The following is a 17,103-nucleotide window of genomic DNA, read 5'->3' as shown; positions in this document are numbered from 1 at the left end:
CCTCTGTGGTTGACAGGACTGTGGATCACCATCTTTTTTTTTGGATGGAACAACAAAGTCTGGAGACAGTCAAAGAAGGATCTATGAGAAAGAAACCAACAAGGCCAGTCACTGCGCTGCTGGCACAGCACTGGAGTTAGTCAGATCTCATCTATATCCATCTGCAGCTGCTGACAAAACACATGTTTACATGAACACACATGCATACACATGAGTCACTGGCTCTGGCCTCTGCATCTACACCTCCATCATGTGGAGAAGCACATAAAGCGAGGCTGATTCCCTCAGACAGATCCCCCACTCTGTGGCATGCCCTGACATTATAAACAGGCTTCATGAAGAAGACGAGCATCAGTAATTGTTGCGAGGGGTGGAGGGACAAGCAGTCTGTGCAACGAGCCTTCGACTGGCTGACTGTGTCTCTTTGCCTGCCTGTGATAATTAAAATGACTCAACCTCCCCCCGTTGCAGTCACAGTGGTGGCATTGCAAAGCGAGCAGCAGAGCTGTTATTGCTTGTCCTTCAGCTGAAAGAATCGAGTTGGCCGGAGAGCTGAGGGCTTTTGTTCTGAAAGCTGAAAAATCTGGTGTCCAGCCTGGGCGATTTTTAGCAATGCGCCCTGGGAAATGAGTTATCTAAGCAGCGCATGCAAGAAACCCTGACATTAATCTTTAATTAAGGCCTTTACAATTTTGGACGACATGCCCGGGAGTATGAGAGTTACTGTAGGGGATAGATATGAACAGTGGGCAGCGGGGAGGGCCGGGGAAGATATTATATCTTGTGGTGAGCTCATTTTGTCTCATCAAAGTCAAGGATCTGTTGATCTGCAGAGACGTTGTGTAGCTTTTCTTTCAGCTCTTTGGATCAGGACACGCGCTGTAAGGTAGCTTGGCATTAAGACAGTCCTGTTTTCTTCTGTTCCTTTTTGTGAAAATAGATAACAATCCCTGGAGGTAACGGCAGCGAAGCATGTGCGCCGTGGCGGCTTTGTCTTCTACACGATGATCCAGATTGCCATGTATTGCACAGCTCTTGATGAGAGGATGTCTTCTCGTAACTGTCTGTGTGAACATATCAAGGTGACTGCTTTTGGTTTACACGTTTTTTTCCTGTCTTTTTTTTTTTTTTTTGGTAATTGGTTGCGGATCTCTTGTTGAAAGAGCCAAGTGATAAACCTGCTGGTAGAACCAGCATGCCTCTGAAGCTTTTCTTGTTTTGTGACAGCTGCTGCCTTTGTGATGTTCCACAAAAAGCCCCCAAGACACAACCCGCTTCATTCTGGCTGAAGATTCACATGAAAAAAAAGACAAGTCTCCTATGAAGCAAAATGGAACTTAGGTAATTGTTTTGATTACTTCTTTCCCTGTTCCCAGTAGGATGAAGGAATTACAAAGCTGAAAGTGGAGGTTTAGGGAAGACGGGACTGAGGAAAAGTGGCAGTGCATCTCCCTACGGCAAGATTTGTTCGCTGGCAACAATGAGAGACAGATGGGAGGATGGTGGTGGTGGTAGCAGGTGGAGGTGTCACACCTTTGTGAGGCAAAGCAATTGGGAGCGATTAAACCCTCATTTGCCGTAGGGACTATCCACTCTGAGGAAGGAGCTGGCTCCAGCAGCGCCTGCAGCACTGTTCCTTTTTATCTCCACTCCTCATGAAGACCCTGTAAATGCCATGGGAGTAGTTAAAGTGAAACACACAGTGTTCTGCTGGGCTGGTTCACTGCTAATGTTCAACATCATGACAGCAAATGAAAAGAACTTCTTAGCTTGTCTGCGCTGGATCATCTATGCAGTAAGAGTGCGGCTTAACCCGCGTAATTAAACTTGTGACCTACCCAGTTATACCTCGTTCCTTTGTACTGCATGGAACAGCTCAGACGTCCACCCTGTAAATGTGCAGATTCCAGTTTACATAGCTTTGTTTTTCCATCACCTGGATGCAAGCAATGACTGAATGCTTGACGAGTTTTCATCCCCACCCTCAGCCATTTTCATCCTAGATTTGTCGGATAAGAATACATGCTTTTCCTCTCCCATCATGAAACTGGTTCAATACCCAGCGGCACAGACCGGCTCAGACCTCTTGGTATCCACCATAACTGGCTGCTCATCAACCCGAGAGCACCTGAACACTGAGGGGCCCCTCCATCACAGGTAGACACACAATCACAGCTTCCTCTCCAGGTTATTACGAGTCATTCATCACCGGTGCCTGCTTCATGATTCCCTGCCTTCAGCTTCGCTTCAACTTCAATACTTTGAAAGCCATGTGCGGAACCATTTGTCTGTTCATTGTGCTTCTTTTCAGCTTCCCCAAAATGTCTTTTATCTCCCCACATCCATTTCCCCGGCTTAGCTCCACCTCAGCCTGTGCACCTGGCTCAAGTGGGTCTGTGCAGCAAACGCTCCATGAAACACACAGCACAAAATGTACTAATCAAAAGCTATTGACAACGCTTTGATGCTGCACTGGTGTGTGCTTGAAAACATATTATGAGTGCACATCGAGAGAAGAAGAAAAAAAAAAATCTGAATAAACGGATGGTGAATGTGGGGCAGAATTAAAATCCCACCGCAGGGGCGGATTCCCAGAGGCACGAGAGGACGGATCAAAAGGCAAATGAGGAAATCCACACAAGCCATATCAGCCTGGTATCGTGTGGGGTTTGCCCTCCTATGTAGGTACATGCTGGCAGCACCATGGCAACCACAGCAATTGATTGGCCGATGTCTCCCGCTGTGCACAGTGCAGGTCTTGTTATGTGGGATATTGGTTTTTTACTTGCTGCCCTGGCCCCTTCATAGTGTGCATTAGCTGTGGTTTCTCAGGTACCCAGCCGTCACGTACGCTTACCTTCCATTTGGTTCTGGATGACTTTGAAGGACGGGAGATGGAGAGAGGCGGAGATGGCTGTGACAAAACGCTCGGGGTCTCTGAAATGGTGCTGGCACTGTGAAAGCCTGAAGGTGTTAAACTGAGCATGAGACTTGACTCCATTATCAGAAGTGGCTTTATCAAACCTGTCGTAAAACCTTCTGTTTACAGATCCTACACTGCTTTCTCTTAAACTTTTCATGAAGAGTTTGCATGTTTTGTATTTCTTCAATATATCAGCATTGTTGTGAAACGCAATATGCCAACTGCTCTTTATTAGCACCCAACTGTCAATGGAAACAATGTCCAATCTGTTCAATTAACAGATTAAATGCTCCTCTACGGGTTGAGAGAATTCATTAAATCTCCTTCCTGAGCCCCTTTCATAACAAACAGGACTTTTTCCAGCTAAAAATGAAGTTGTTCAGTTCAGTTTGGTGAAATTTTGGAAAATTGTGCCCGCCAACAATAAGCTCGCACCACTGAAACACCGCTGGGAGGGATTCTTGTCAGTGTGTTTCCATCTAATTCTTTGCAAATAAATCTAGTAAGGAATAGTCTTCACCCCGGGCTGTTGTTGCTTGGTTTTCACTCCTCGCTCTTTTTGACAGTCTTCTGGCATAATCACTACACGGCTCAGCAAGTCATGCCATTTATTTGTGTATGGAAGTCTCATTCTTGACTCCTGGGAGTGTAACAAATTAAACTAAGCTGTCAGAGCTTTTGACATCTGACCAGGAAGGCGCCAAAGTCATCAACCAGGAGTCATCTCAGGACCATCCGACAACAACACTTCGAAATGCTGATGCAGGCTTTTTCTCCAGCCTCTTTCATTATTGCAGCTCTCTTTTTTTTTTTTGCTCCCCGGATCTAAAATTACAGATAATTCCGAATGCTTCAGCCAGGATTTAGACCGATACAACCGATCTCTGCACTGGCCACCTGCATGTTTTACACTTTCACTTTCTTGCATAATCTAGCACCTTCATAGTTCAGCCTCTCATTTATGTCCCAACATGAACTCTCAGACCTTCTTAATGTTCCGAATGTGTTCCACAAACCTCTGGGACACCCTCCCCCCTCATCTTGGAACAGCTAGCTAACTATATTTGGCTTTCAATTTGGGTAACCTTTGTTATTCTTAATGTTTCACTGTACTGTGATCAAACAGGTTACGTTTGTTTTGTTTGTGTCGGATGGCTTACGGTGGTTTAAATGCAGATTTATCGGTAAGATTTTTTCAAGAAGGAGTTTTACAAACACTGGGTGAAGAAGGCAGACAGAGACCACGATGAACAAATAATTCAGGCAAACATGAGGAAAACACATGACCTGGCCGTAGCCTTAGGAGCACACTGGTGAACTGGACGAGGTGGATGGGTTGCAGGTGTGCAGGCTGATTGGCAGCAGGTGGGAAAAAGAAGCGCCACACCCAGACAAAGAAACACACAGAGAGAACAAACAGGGGAGCAACATGAAACTCAGGAGATGCATAAACAGGAGAAACACTGGGAATGAGGGGGAGGCACAGCCGGACTTGCTGTTACTGCTATTTCTATTTACTGTTGTTGTTTAGTTTTTCAGATGATTTTGTTTCGTTCAGCATTATTTTTCTTATATTTTTAAAAGCAGTAGGTGATTTTAGGGGGAATGCCTGAGTAGCAGAGCGAGTGCAGAGGCGGGGAGGTTGTTTAGTTGAATATATCTAAGTTAGAATCAATGATCCAGACAATGGCTCTGAAATATCCGTAGTAGTAGTTGTAGCAGCAGCAGTAGTACTAGTAGTAGTAGTAGTAGTAGCAGTAGTAGTAGTAGCAGCAGCAGCAGCAGTAGTAGTAGTAGTAGCAGTAGTAGTAGTAGTAGCAGCAGCAGCAGTAGTAGTAGTAGTAGCAGTAGTAGTAGTAGTAGTAGCAGTAGTAGTAGTAGTAGCAGTAGTTGTTGTCTGTGGTGCTGAATTAACAGACTGATTTGTAATTGTGCCTCTTTCTCTCAGTCCTGCTCTTCTGTCACTTTTGTCTTGGATCTATAATATTTTCTAAACTATATAATAAATATAATATATATATATACTGTACATATATACCAAAAAACAACAACAAAACACTTTGCACCCTTTCTGTATTTGCAGCGTTGGTGCTTTCAATGTATTTGTTTTGGCTCTCTGAAGCATGTTTAGTCAATCGCAGCACGTTTGCCTTGTTGAATTTGTTTTGGATGTTTGTATGTATTTTTGAATTGGCCTTGTTTCTTATGGGCTTTTGCAGCTCATTTTCTCTTATTATCCACCACACAAAAGGCTTCCAACACAGAAAAAACGGATGGAAAAATGGATTAAGATGAGCGTTGGGGTTCTGGTGACATAAGATCATAACATTATACATCCTAGTACTGTGAGAAGAAAGTGGGAAGTCTAATACTGTATACTGTTGCTATAAAGTCAGTGAATTAGCTGTGGACATTTATTTATTTATCTACTGCCTGAATTCTCCATTTTTTAGTGAATCTGAAATTGAAGGTCATAATGTGCCTCCTCTGCAGTTCAGCCGTGGATGAACACACAACTCTTACTTTACTTTTGAAAAATGTGATGTTTGTGAAAGAAGATCGGAAGTAACCGTGAGCGACTTTCTCCCATGCTTTCTCAATGAATTTCTATGGATGTTTATCCTCTGCGGACATTAGCGATACCGCTCTCACTTTAAAGAGCGAGTTGCCCTGAATCCATGTGTGAATGGCATCTGTGCATTTACTAATTTATGACACTTGAAGTGGTGTGATTTTTGAAAACGCTCAGAGCACTGGAGCTTTAACTGGGCACTTGTCATATATGAGCCTCACGTGTCCCTTTACACAGGCAGTAAAAGATATACAGGAACTTGGAGTGAGTAAACTGCTTTATCAGCGGCACTCCTCCACAGTGACTTTTCGTCTGCCGCCCTTGTCGGCCATGTTCCCAGGTGTCTGACGGTGTGTATTTGTCAAAAGGGGTCATGCATTTTCTTCCACAAAGAGCGTGAAGTTTCTAACAGTGCAGCATCCCCCCCAGCACCATCCCCACACCTTCATTAAGTATGCCGTTAAAACAGGAAAAAGCATATGAATATTGAAATGAATAATGTATAGTTTTTGCTTTTGGCTACAGCAACATCTGAGTCAAACAGGCTTGCAAGTTTCAAGGAACTGCGAATGTCACTAATGTTTTTTTTATATATATAAATGTAAAATGTGTGCCATAACTGTACTACTTTTATTATAACTCATCAGGCAAAGAAAACAGGGACAACATTTTTGATTCAGGGTCATGTAAAGAGCGTTTTGTTTTCCTCGCGGCATTCAAACCAATATCAAGCCCTGACACTGCAGACACATATTCAATATTTTGTGCTCTCTTGAGCTCCAGCACACAGCCGTCTCAGCAGCAATCAATGCACCACAGAGTTGGCATTCATTCGTTTAATCTAATTTCATTTTAAATACAATATATACAATACAACATTTGAAATGATATGTGTAAAAAAATATATGTCATCTTACAATACAGTACCATTTAGAGAACCATGGAAAGTAAAACAGACACAGAAGCAACATCTTATCACACTCGCTCCACTGAACGATATACAGCACATGTGAACTCCGAACCTGTTGTAAGGTAGCATCGGTAGGCTTCTACGTACAAACCCAGTACAATTTCATTAGCAGAAGCTGAACATTAATTCATAGATCCTGACGTACAAAAGGAGTTATCCACTGAAAATGCTTTTGTTCATGCACTTTGTACATGCTCCACTGGAAGACAGCTCACATTTCAAAGAACTCAGGATCCACACATCATATTCACATTCATCACTTGCTCGGAGCTTTGGGGATCGGACCCTCGCAGCCGATCTAATTAAACAAGCTTAGACGGTTACCGGCCTGCAAGTGATTCACAAACCTCTGCCCTTTTTCTCACAGAGATCTGCCGATGCAGTTAGTGTTTAATTCTTGACAAATGGACAGTGAAGATGAGCGTTTACTGGCTGCGAGTGTTCAACGGGAGGACAGAAGAGGCTTCCTTTCAGTGTTAAGTGAAATGTACAGTATGACTGATCCTGTGCACACTGTTCACTCAAGGCCCTGGTATGGATTGTAGTTTCCAAACATGCTGCCAATAGCAAAGAATGCTGTGCACAGCAGTTTGCTGACATCCAGTTGAGGAATTTATGCAGCTTTTGTTGTTATCCCCAAGATGTAAATCTGTCCATAAATCTGCAGTGTGCAGCTAGTTTTGGCTGGCATCTTATTTCAAATAAAGATCAGACAGCAGTTTCTCCTCCAGAAATATCAGCCTCACAACACAGTTGCTCTACTTGGGCATGAGGCATATCAAAGCCATCCATTACACTTGTAAAACAGCTAACTGCCCTGCGGTGACATCATATGTTTATAGCTCATAAGCAGGTAATACTAGGCTGAATTGGCACCAAGGTGTGCATCGCAAAGAATACCACACGCGCAGCGCAATGTAGATTGTGTTTCTGAGCATCATCCATTCAAACAAGATCCCCTCCGAGGAGCTGATCCATGCAGGTCACGGAATCATTCACCAAAATGAATGCCGACATTTCAAGGGAAATGCTGAGGAAAAACAATACGCCATATTGTGAGGTGGTGGGCATTCTAATTTCATTTCAGCTAGCACATGGGGGATTTGCTGAGGAAGGATTTCGAGGTGGCGGTACAAGCCAATCTGGGAAAGGTCTCGATCTGTGACACTGAACAAGACCTGGAGGGAAAACACGGAACAGGTGGCTATTGCAACAGCAGAACAAAGCTTTATAAAACTGTCGCAGCATGCTTAATGACAATCTGCTTCCACCTCATGTTCCCAAAGAACATCAGTGTTATGTAAACATTTACCTCTTTATTGCATTGTTGAGTGATTTGTTGACGCCATTTCAACGTAGAAACGAATCTGTCACTGAACATTGCTCACCGACAGATCATAGTTACACCAACATGGAAAATGACAAGGTTATTTTCAAAGCACGGCTCTGAATCGCTTTGAGCTTCACGGCGATGATGAGCTAACATATGCAGCTTAATTCTCGCAAATTTTAGGTGCTAAACAACGTAAAGCAAGGTGGTGAATCCTAAAAGGATCTTCAAAGGAGAGCCGAGCGAGTTTCCCCAAAGCAGCAGCAGACTGTATGAACCGAGAGCAAAGATCACAGAGGCAACCATGTAGGAGCAGAAACATTGGAGTTGTGAGAGCGCAACATTGGGGAAAGAACGAATTGAGATCCTATAGCTTCAGGGGAGATGTTGTTTTGCTGGTGTAGAGAGTGAGGCAAACACAGACCAATTTACTGGGGGAAAATTGTGCTGTGGAGAAAAAAAAAGGAGACCTAAGAGCAGACCTGGCCCATTCTTCACTGTGCAATCTAATCTCAGCTCTTGGAGAAGATGGGTGAAAACAAACATTGTTCTCCTGTCGGCAGGCCTGACGGAACATACAGTGCTAGTAAAAGAGCTCAGCCCACTCGCACACCCGCCTCAAACACAATGAAGATGATTACACCGCCAAGGAATATTTGAAACTGAAAAAGCGAAGTGTGGTATGATGAATATTCAAGGCAACAATGACCTCTGATACTTTCCTGGCGGCTTTTCAAGGAGGAAAATAATTAAGGGCCAAATGGTGGCTTGCTGAGAGGATCCCAGGGCGACACTTGAGCAGGCTCAATATCAGTCATGAAAAATTGCCGAAGAAACAGTGGCTTTAATTTGATGCTACTTTCAAGAAAAGCCTGCTGTTTAAAAAATATTTACTCACTCATCATAATATTAAATCAGAAATTCGCTGTTCTCTAAGTTCGATCTGTCTTAAATCAACTTTCTGACGAGCCTTCAGATATGCTGTCTTGGTAGGGCTGGGCGACACGGCTGAAACGCTTTTGCTGGATATTATATGACACTGATATTGTATCAAGATATGGCAGACATATGGAAAATCACATTTTTTAAATGATAAAACTGATGTTCAAAGCAATGAAATGTGTGAAACTGTTATGCTTTCCACCAGATGAAATAAAAAAATTTCAAAAGTTAACTTTCCAATTACATGTTGCTTGGAACCGTTAAAGGATAAGACAGAGTTGATTCTATGTATTTGTCCACAAATCCCATGAAAAGGCCAAAAACGTCCGTCTCTTGCTACAATCTGACTTCCCTACTCTGTCTTTGTCTCTCCGCTTCAAGCCCATTCATCCCTACTGGACACATAAATCTTTAACAAAAAGGTTGTTAATGTGTCGTCACATTTCGCAGCAGCAGGATGACGTATGCGGGATTGACACGAAATGACCTACAGTGCTCAAGCTGATTATAATGAAGTCACAGTAAAATGAATGAGCCAGTGGAAGGGTATGGCTCACTAATTTTAATTGTTTCTGGACAACAATGGAGCTCAATGGCACAGAGGCGTGAGATGTATTAGACTTCGGCTCCATGGAAACTCTTAGCAGGATCAGCTCGCTGTTGGTTTTGGTCTCTCGTTGGACTTGTTGACAGTCAGACAAATACAGAATATTTTAAGCCTTGTCCTGGATAGAAGAATATTGGTCAAACATAATACCGAATTATCGCCCAGCCCTGTGTTAAGAACGGCCGTCAAAAGCTGAAATAAATAAAGGCTTACGGAACGCTGAGGGAAACAAATGTTCATTAATACTCTGAGGTCAGTTGAACAGTCCTTAAGGATGACTGGGAAGATGCTCCACTAAGGTTACAACTTGCAGGTATAAAAAACTATAGACTGATTTGGCAATCAAAATGAGTATCAATAAATACATACAAAATGAATAAATAAACCTGGAAATACATACATTAATAAATAATAATAATAAAAACATTTGCCTCTATGACATACTAAGAGTCTTTATGTATCGTCCTCATTGGCTGGGGGGTTGTGTAGTCCATAAACTTATACTTCTAATAATGAGCCACTCTTTCTGACTGGCTGTCACCACAATGCGCACACACTCAATGTCAAAGGCAATTTTGTGGTCTACATCTTGAACCTCAATGTTGCCGTTTTTAAACTCCCCTAATGTGATATAAGAGGAACACTGCTTCCCTTTTTTAGTCCCAACTAGTTTCTCTCCCACTTCCAGAGCTCCGTGGTGAAGAATGTCATTCTGACGGTCGTCAGAGCCAGTGGCAATCTTAATTTTACTAATTTTGGTAGACTTATTAAAGACTATGACAAAGAAATCTCCTGTGGAAGGAGGCTTCCCCCAAAAGTATTCGTCCACTGTGCTGTAAGCCTTGGTGGCGTCGTAGTTTTCAAAGACGTTGATGTTTGTGTAAAGGCTGGCAGGAGGGTTGTCGGGGATGTCGATGGAGTCTTCCTCGAAGTCGTCGTCCTTCAGCTTGTTCTCTGCTCCTTTGTAAGAGGAGTAGTAGCCCATGTGCTGGAACAGCGAAGGCTTGAAGCGGATCACGTCCTTCTGGGCCAGCAGACCCCTGAAGTGGATGAGGAGCCAGTCGCAGGGCATTTCCTGGTAGAACATGAGCAGGAAGTGAGCCAGACGCGGCAGGTCTTTGGAGTGGTACAGCTTCCCGATGTAGCCCAGCTTGGAGAACTCCAGCATCACCCAGTAGGAACCTTCTCTGGAGGTGATCACCTTCTTCAGCGCCGTCAGGAAGTTCCTGGAGCAGCGCACGTCGTCCTCTAACATCATGTAGAAGTGAGAGAGGTTTGTGCAGAAGTTGAGGAGGAAAGCGTAGTCCACGTTCTGCTTAGAACGGAAACGGACCCGGTCCTCCGGGTCGTTGTAGTTCCTTTTCAAACCGTCCAAAGACGGATAGTACTCCTCTGGGGCCTGGATCACCAGGAGGCGTCCGGCTATGATGTGGTGAGCAAACTTCCTGGTGATTTCCTGCACCAGGTTCTCACACCAGACCAGGTCAAAGTCCGCCAGGTGGACCACAACCACAATCTCTTTGAGCTCCTCGTAACTGGACTGATCAAAGATGGATTTGATCGTCTCCAGAAGGTAGTTTCCTCTTTTTCTTTTGACTGATGATAGTCCAATGGTGAGATACTCTGTGAACAAAATGAGCATTTCATATTATCACAAAACAGAAAAGCTTGTATGTGACCAAGTTTCAGCATATTGCAGAGACATGCATTGACTGAGAAGATCAATCATTTCAAACTCAAGACTGTTGCTCCAGGAAATAAACTTAAGCTGTAATTTAAGTGTGAATCTTCATTCAAGGTGCACTTGCTCTCTTCTTGCTTTTGAATGCATCTCACAGTCTTAATCAGCTGATCTTCCTCACATACAACCATCAGTTATCGAGTGACCAAACTCTCATTCTCACTCTCAATGAGTGAAGTCCAGCCAGTAATGAAGACTGTGAGATGCAGCTGAAAGACCTAGAAAAAGCTACCGAGCAGAATACCACAACATGTATTGTTAATGCATTTGTTCATCCGGTAGAGTTGTGATGAAGCATTTATTACACTTTTATAAGCAGTGATGAAGGTCTGTAGATAGTCCTGGTGAACATTTTGTGGCTCACACCTTGAATTAGAGCTCTGTGCTCACTGTAGGTAAAACACTCAGAAAGGTTTGGTGTCTGAATCTTAGCATAAAAGTAGCGCACAGTGTTTAATTTTGAGGTCTCTGTGGAGCAGTTGCATTTTTACTGCTGCGCTTTCAATCCCCACGTCAGACATTTGAAGTTTTTATTCTCAGCTCATGTTCACAGCTACGACTTACTGTAACTCCCCAAAGCTCGTGGAAAAAGTCAATGTAAATTCCTCTTTAAACAAACACTAAACTTACTCTTGCGGTTCAGTGGGGTTCCAGCGAGATAACGGTACGTGACATTAATGGTTCCGGAGAAATTACTGAGGTCTCTGAAGGTGTGAACGTATCGCTCTGAGCTTGGAGGGTGGACTGATGTTTCCCTTAGCTGTCTTTTATCCCCTTCCTGGAACACAGCATGACAAACACAGTGTTTCATATTATGAACAACAGAGGAAAAAAACACACAGCTGTTATATTTACTGCAGAAAAGGGACAGGAAAGACGTATTGAAAACTTCAGTTTCTACAGTGAATAATTCAAATGAGGGGAAAAGCAGACTTTTGTTTTCTTAAGCTTGTCTCTAACATCCTGTACAAACTTGACACAATATGTGTTTTGATGTGTCTGCGCTAACCCTCGACGTCTAGAGACAAAAGGAGCCTTAAAACCTCTCCAGGCGCTTTGCATAGCTGAGCAAATGGACTCGAGAAGAGCACTAGAGAGTTGAAAATGTGAACTAGCTCTTAATAATTTAAATAACAAACACAGATAATGTACTGTGATCACCAACTTTTGATGGCATCATGAATAAGAAATAAATCATCTGGATGATTTCAACTTGGGTCCATGTCATGAAAATTTAAACATGTTTCCTTTAAAAACAAGCAATTATAAAAGGGACAACATGGGTGGAGTGAATAAATATGAGAACTTGGTCAAATGTGCTCAGACATTAAGAAGAAATACTATGAGTACTTCATCTAATTTGATTCGGGAAGTGCTTGTTAAAAACACACGTACTAACCAGCACGTAGCCGTCTTCAATGTAGAGGTTCAGGAAGAGGAGGAAGGTGATGAGGAAGCCGAGGAAGGGGATTGTGGAGCGTTTCCTCAGACACCTCATCTTGTCCAGGGATTTCCACACCAGCCTCATGCTGCACTCGCTCTTGCTGGGATCTGCACGAGGAGAAGATGAGAAATGACGCTTTGACTGCCGTTATGTCAACAGACTGTGGGGGAATCAATTTTAGGACCATGTATGACGTGATTATCCTCCGCCAGCGTAATAATTACTCTTCAACAGACTTCTAATGATGTGTGATGGTGATTTTTTTTTCCCTTTTCAGGGAAAGAGCTGGACCAAAGCCACTGATTAGCAAATCACACATGAGAAACACTAAAGGAACTGCAGCACAGAAAGAATATCGACATGCCCAACAATACATTACTGATTTAAATCAAGTACGTTCTTCACGAATAACAATGAAGACACGCACCAACGTTGAATTTGTACAGCGCACCCCCACCCTGCTGCCATTCCTAGCTGTTCAGCGATAGGTGTTGGCGCTACGGTCGATGGGCGGCATTTCAATACATTCTTCGGTCAAAAAGAGATGCTCCTGTTCGCTCTTATCGGCGGCCTTAATCCTCTTTGTTGTGAACATGTGACTTTTTCTATTTGTAGATTACAGGCCACATCACTAAAGGGAGAAGCCAATTCAATTATGAATTCAGCTCCTTTTATTTCAGATTTGTTGTCCTTGGAGAGAAGAAAAAGAAATTTATGAGAAGCAAAAGAGACACAGTGGAGAATAAAATGGATGACTGCTTTCATTTATCTATTCATCTTTTTTTTTTGGATTTGTTGATCATTTATTTTATACAATTAAAAAAAAAAAAAAACAGAAAAACATCCCATCATACCTTCCCAGACCCCAGAGTGACCTTCAATTTAGAGTTAGATCGTACAAAAAAGACAACAAATCTTCCCCTTTTAGAAGCTGGAACCAATTATGAAAGGAATTAAATTACTGATCGATTATCACAAGTAATGTGAAATGTTATGCCGAGGTTTAGCCATGCTTTCCTTCTGGTTGCTAACAAGCTGTCAAAACCCACTGAGCACACTGCTCTCACAGGCAGCGCGATCGTGGCTGCTGATGGGTGCAAAACGGATTCAGGATTTTGAACTGGGTGAGCTTCCCTTCTGGTCACAAACAAGTTTCTAAATCCTTTAAAAGCTGTGGTTACATTTGCTAAAAACCAACAACACAAGCTGCGCCAGCATTATGAAGGATAGAGCGACAGCAGACACGAGGGCCAGACGAGATCTCACAAGATGTTTTGTCGGAGCTCTGTTGTAAACAACTCTTGGAAGCCTTGATCAATTAAAAGCTGCTATAAATAATGGGAACGGGAGCAGAGTGCTGGTCGTGAGGGGCGAGTTGTGTAGCAGGAGGTGCACCGGATGGACACAATACACTCTGAGTCAAACATACGCTGATATGGAGCTGTAAGAATGTATTGGTGCACATACATTTTCTTTTTCTCCCACTGCTTTTAGGTAATGCATGTGGGCGACAAAATCATGAGTAAACCTTGCAGCTCTTATATGTTAGGTTACATTATTATGCTAAAATGTTAATATTAATGTGCCCCTACCTGCTGGCTGTTATAAGATAAGGACAGAAAGGCATAAAGTCACACTGTAAATGAATTTATAATGCTTTCTATCCGATGTTGACGGCTAAACATGCATCTATCTGGCGGCTTATGAGCAGCAGTGAAAGCTATACCGTACGCAGCCTTCAGTTAGACCAGAATTGTGTATCAGGCTCAGTCACAACAAGATTGGCAACTCCTCATAGCAACTGTACAACTGAGACCGACCGAGGGAGAACAAGCCCGCAAACAGCAGCAGCAGAAGTAACAGCCTACAGATGTAACAATAGCGTTGGTCTTTTCTTTGCCAGCAATTAGGCATCAGCATGTGCTTTTGTTCTGCTGCTGCAAAACCCCAGAGATGCCTAATAGAATACAAACTACCTCTAAGCTCAGTTCAATGACCATACACACATCGATCACTCGCACCAGGAGTCAGCCTCACCTGGGATTCGGCTAGTCAATACCTCTTTGTGCACACTTGAAAACTGAATTTAACACATCCATCCACTGCAGCCTGCTCTGTGCAATTTTCAACGCAGTGTGGTTTAATGTGGCAGGCAATTATCAGCAATTACAATAGTTGGAGCTGTTTGTCTGCGAAGACATTATTACAAAAAAAGCACAACTACCTACAGTGCATGTAAAAATCTGGCTGAGCTGTGAACTGGTTAATGGTCGCAATCTTATATCGACTATTTCAGTTCTACATTCAAAGAAATGTTATAAACCAGCAGCTATGGTGCATTCAATTTAATTGCCTGCTGTTCAGTATTGAACAAGAGCATATTGGCAATCTTAGAACATTTTAACCCTCACGTCTTATGTTCTGGCTACTGTCACGTTACGCTCGGCCTAACAAGAGTTCGTCTTCTGTTCGAGCAGTTCGACAGATTGAAGAACCAAACTGCAACCTGGTAAATCTAACCTATGGGAGCATCCCCCAAATAAAACATGGGAATCTGACTCAGCGCTACCAGCCAGAGCCAACATTTGTCTCGTATCTGCTGTTTGCAGCTATACAGACGATCTATTTTTCATACACTCTTTGCAAGCTATTGTGTTGCCAATGACGCATCCATAGACACAGACTGTCCAGAATGCCCTGAATACCATATATGCATACAAACTAACTAACTTTGTAGCTTCATTTATGGCAGCAGAATATGTTGCACTGCCTCCATTGTATTTGAAGTCTTGTCTTCAGTAAATTGCAGAGCACTGCTGTAGAAGGCTGAGTGCTGCATGATGATGATGAGGAGAATCATTAGGGCCACTTTGGAGAAATCTCAGCTGATGCAAGTACACGAGAGACCACAGCTCAGGTAACTCCAGCTTTCTTTTCAGCAGCAGCTCTTTCCTTTGCCACAAACAGACGCTCTGTTGAAACGCCAGACCTACAACAAAACTAAATAAATAAACTTTGCGTGATCCAGCGGGAGAGCTGCAATTAAACAGGTTCCCTGCTTCGTGTTGGAAGGGGAGGTGATCTTTCAGATTGGAGTTTTGGGTGTCTATCCTGACGATACAAGACAAAGCGAGGCGCCTCTCTTATTTCAATAATTCAGTGTGGGCTCAGAGCACGAAGAGGATGAGATGCTCATGCTGCCAAAGGCGCAGCTGTGGAACATGCTCACTTCTCCCACCCCAGATTTAACTGTGACTGAGATGCACGTCAGAGCACCTAAAACATCATCAGTCTATTTCCAGTCTACTGTATATTCTTGGAATATGCTGGGATATGGAAAAGGTATATGTGGATATATGGATGTTAGTCTTAACTCTGCAAGCATCAATCAACAAGAGGGAGGCATGCGAGTGTTGTTGTGTTTATTCTTGTGGCATGAATCCAGAGTGGAACTGCAGCAGTGAAATGGACTAAGTGTGTTTTAATGGGTGTGTCATCCTGGCAGTCACACACTCAGATATCTCCAGCACCATTTCAGGACACAGCACACTTCCAGCAGGCTGGGGCTGTTAAATATCCATTATGCACTGTGTGTGTGAACTGGACCACATAAACCACAACACCGCCTCTCTGCTCGCTTATACCCAGCGCGCTGTGCAATTTACACACATCAACTGTCTTTCCTGAACTCCTTTTGAAAACCGTGCTCTCAGTAAGAGGTTAAATCCCATAAGATTGACACAAAGCGAGCTTGGTAGCGACAAAACTGTGACAAAAGCTGAGCGTGTTTGCCCGAAGGACCTCACAAATTCAATTAGATTTTCATTCTTGTGAGTAAATATTCAATTTGATCAAGATTTCTCAAGACTGCCATGTTTTTAATTGAATATAATTTTCTGTTTGTTTGTTTTTATCTTTTTTTGGCTGCAGCAAACAGTGACACCCTGCTAGGAGCCAGAAATCCTTGTGATTGTTGCTACAGTTGCTCCTACAGGAGATAAGATAAAAAATATACCCAGAAAGCCTCTAAAAATCCTCTGAGGAAACTATCACCAGGTTGTATCACACCATGACTAGTGCCTTGAGGTTTGGAAATGGCTCTCAGCTGGAAAATTTCTGCCAATCAATCGTTGACGTCACGGCAAGCTGAGGGTTATTATGCTGCTGTGCAGAAAGGCGAGTACACAAGGGAGTGAAGAGGAGAAACAAAGGAAATGGAGAATTACGTCAAGAGCTCTGCGTAAACCGGGATCATGATGAAGATGGAAGAGGCTCATAACATATCCATTAAGTGCAATTAGGAGCGCAGAATTCAGGATTTAGAAATTATTTTTTTAGCAGGTTGAATGACATCATGTATGTATAAATTATTAGTCTGGTTGAATAATTTAGTCGTTTAGTAACAGCAGAAATTAACCATCACAAGTTCCCAGAGCCTTCAAAGTGCTTGTTTTGACTGAGCGAGCGCCCAAAATAAAGAATATTTAATTTACAATTAAAATAAACACAGAAATTTATCAAAATCCCACACTTGATGAATAAATACTGGATTTTCTGTTGTTTCAACACTTGAT

At 42.8% G+C, this 17,103-nt stretch overlaps 1 protein-coding gene across 5 annotated transcripts in view; it reads right to left on the bottom strand.

The window, feature by feature from the left end:
* Nucleotides 1-6,322: 6,322 nt before the first annotated feature.
* mgat4c (mgat4 family member C) overlaps nucleotides 6,323-17,103 on the bottom strand; it is a 99,754-nt gene continuing 88,973 nt past the window's right edge. For all 5 annotated transcript variants that reach the window (XM_076733867.1, XM_076733869.1, XM_076733865.1 and 2 more), the window contains 3 exons: nucleotides 12,485-12,636; nucleotides 11,716-11,863; nucleotides 6,323-10,967 (listed from right to left, as the gene is read on the bottom strand). In XM_076733867.1, coding sequence (XP_076589982.1) covers nucleotides 9,811-10,967; nucleotides 11,716-11,863; nucleotides 12,485-12,613 — 1,434 coding nt within the window. In that variant the 5' untranslated portion in view covers nucleotides 12,614-12,636 and the 3' untranslated portion in view covers nucleotides 6,323-9,810. The remainder of the gene's footprint in view (nucleotides 10,968-11,715; nucleotides 11,864-12,484; nucleotides 12,637-17,103) is intronic.

Source organism: Chaetodon auriga, chromosome 6, assembly GCF_051107435.1.
Source record: "Chaetodon auriga isolate fChaAug3 chromosome 6, fChaAug3.hap1, whole genome shotgun sequence".
Taxonomy (NCBI): domain Eukaryota; kingdom Metazoa; phylum Chordata; class Actinopteri; order Chaetodontiformes; family Chaetodontidae; genus Chaetodon; species Chaetodon auriga.
The sequence above is the reverse complement of the archived record's forward strand: the minus strand, read 5'-3'. Positions and strand labels throughout refer to the sequence as shown.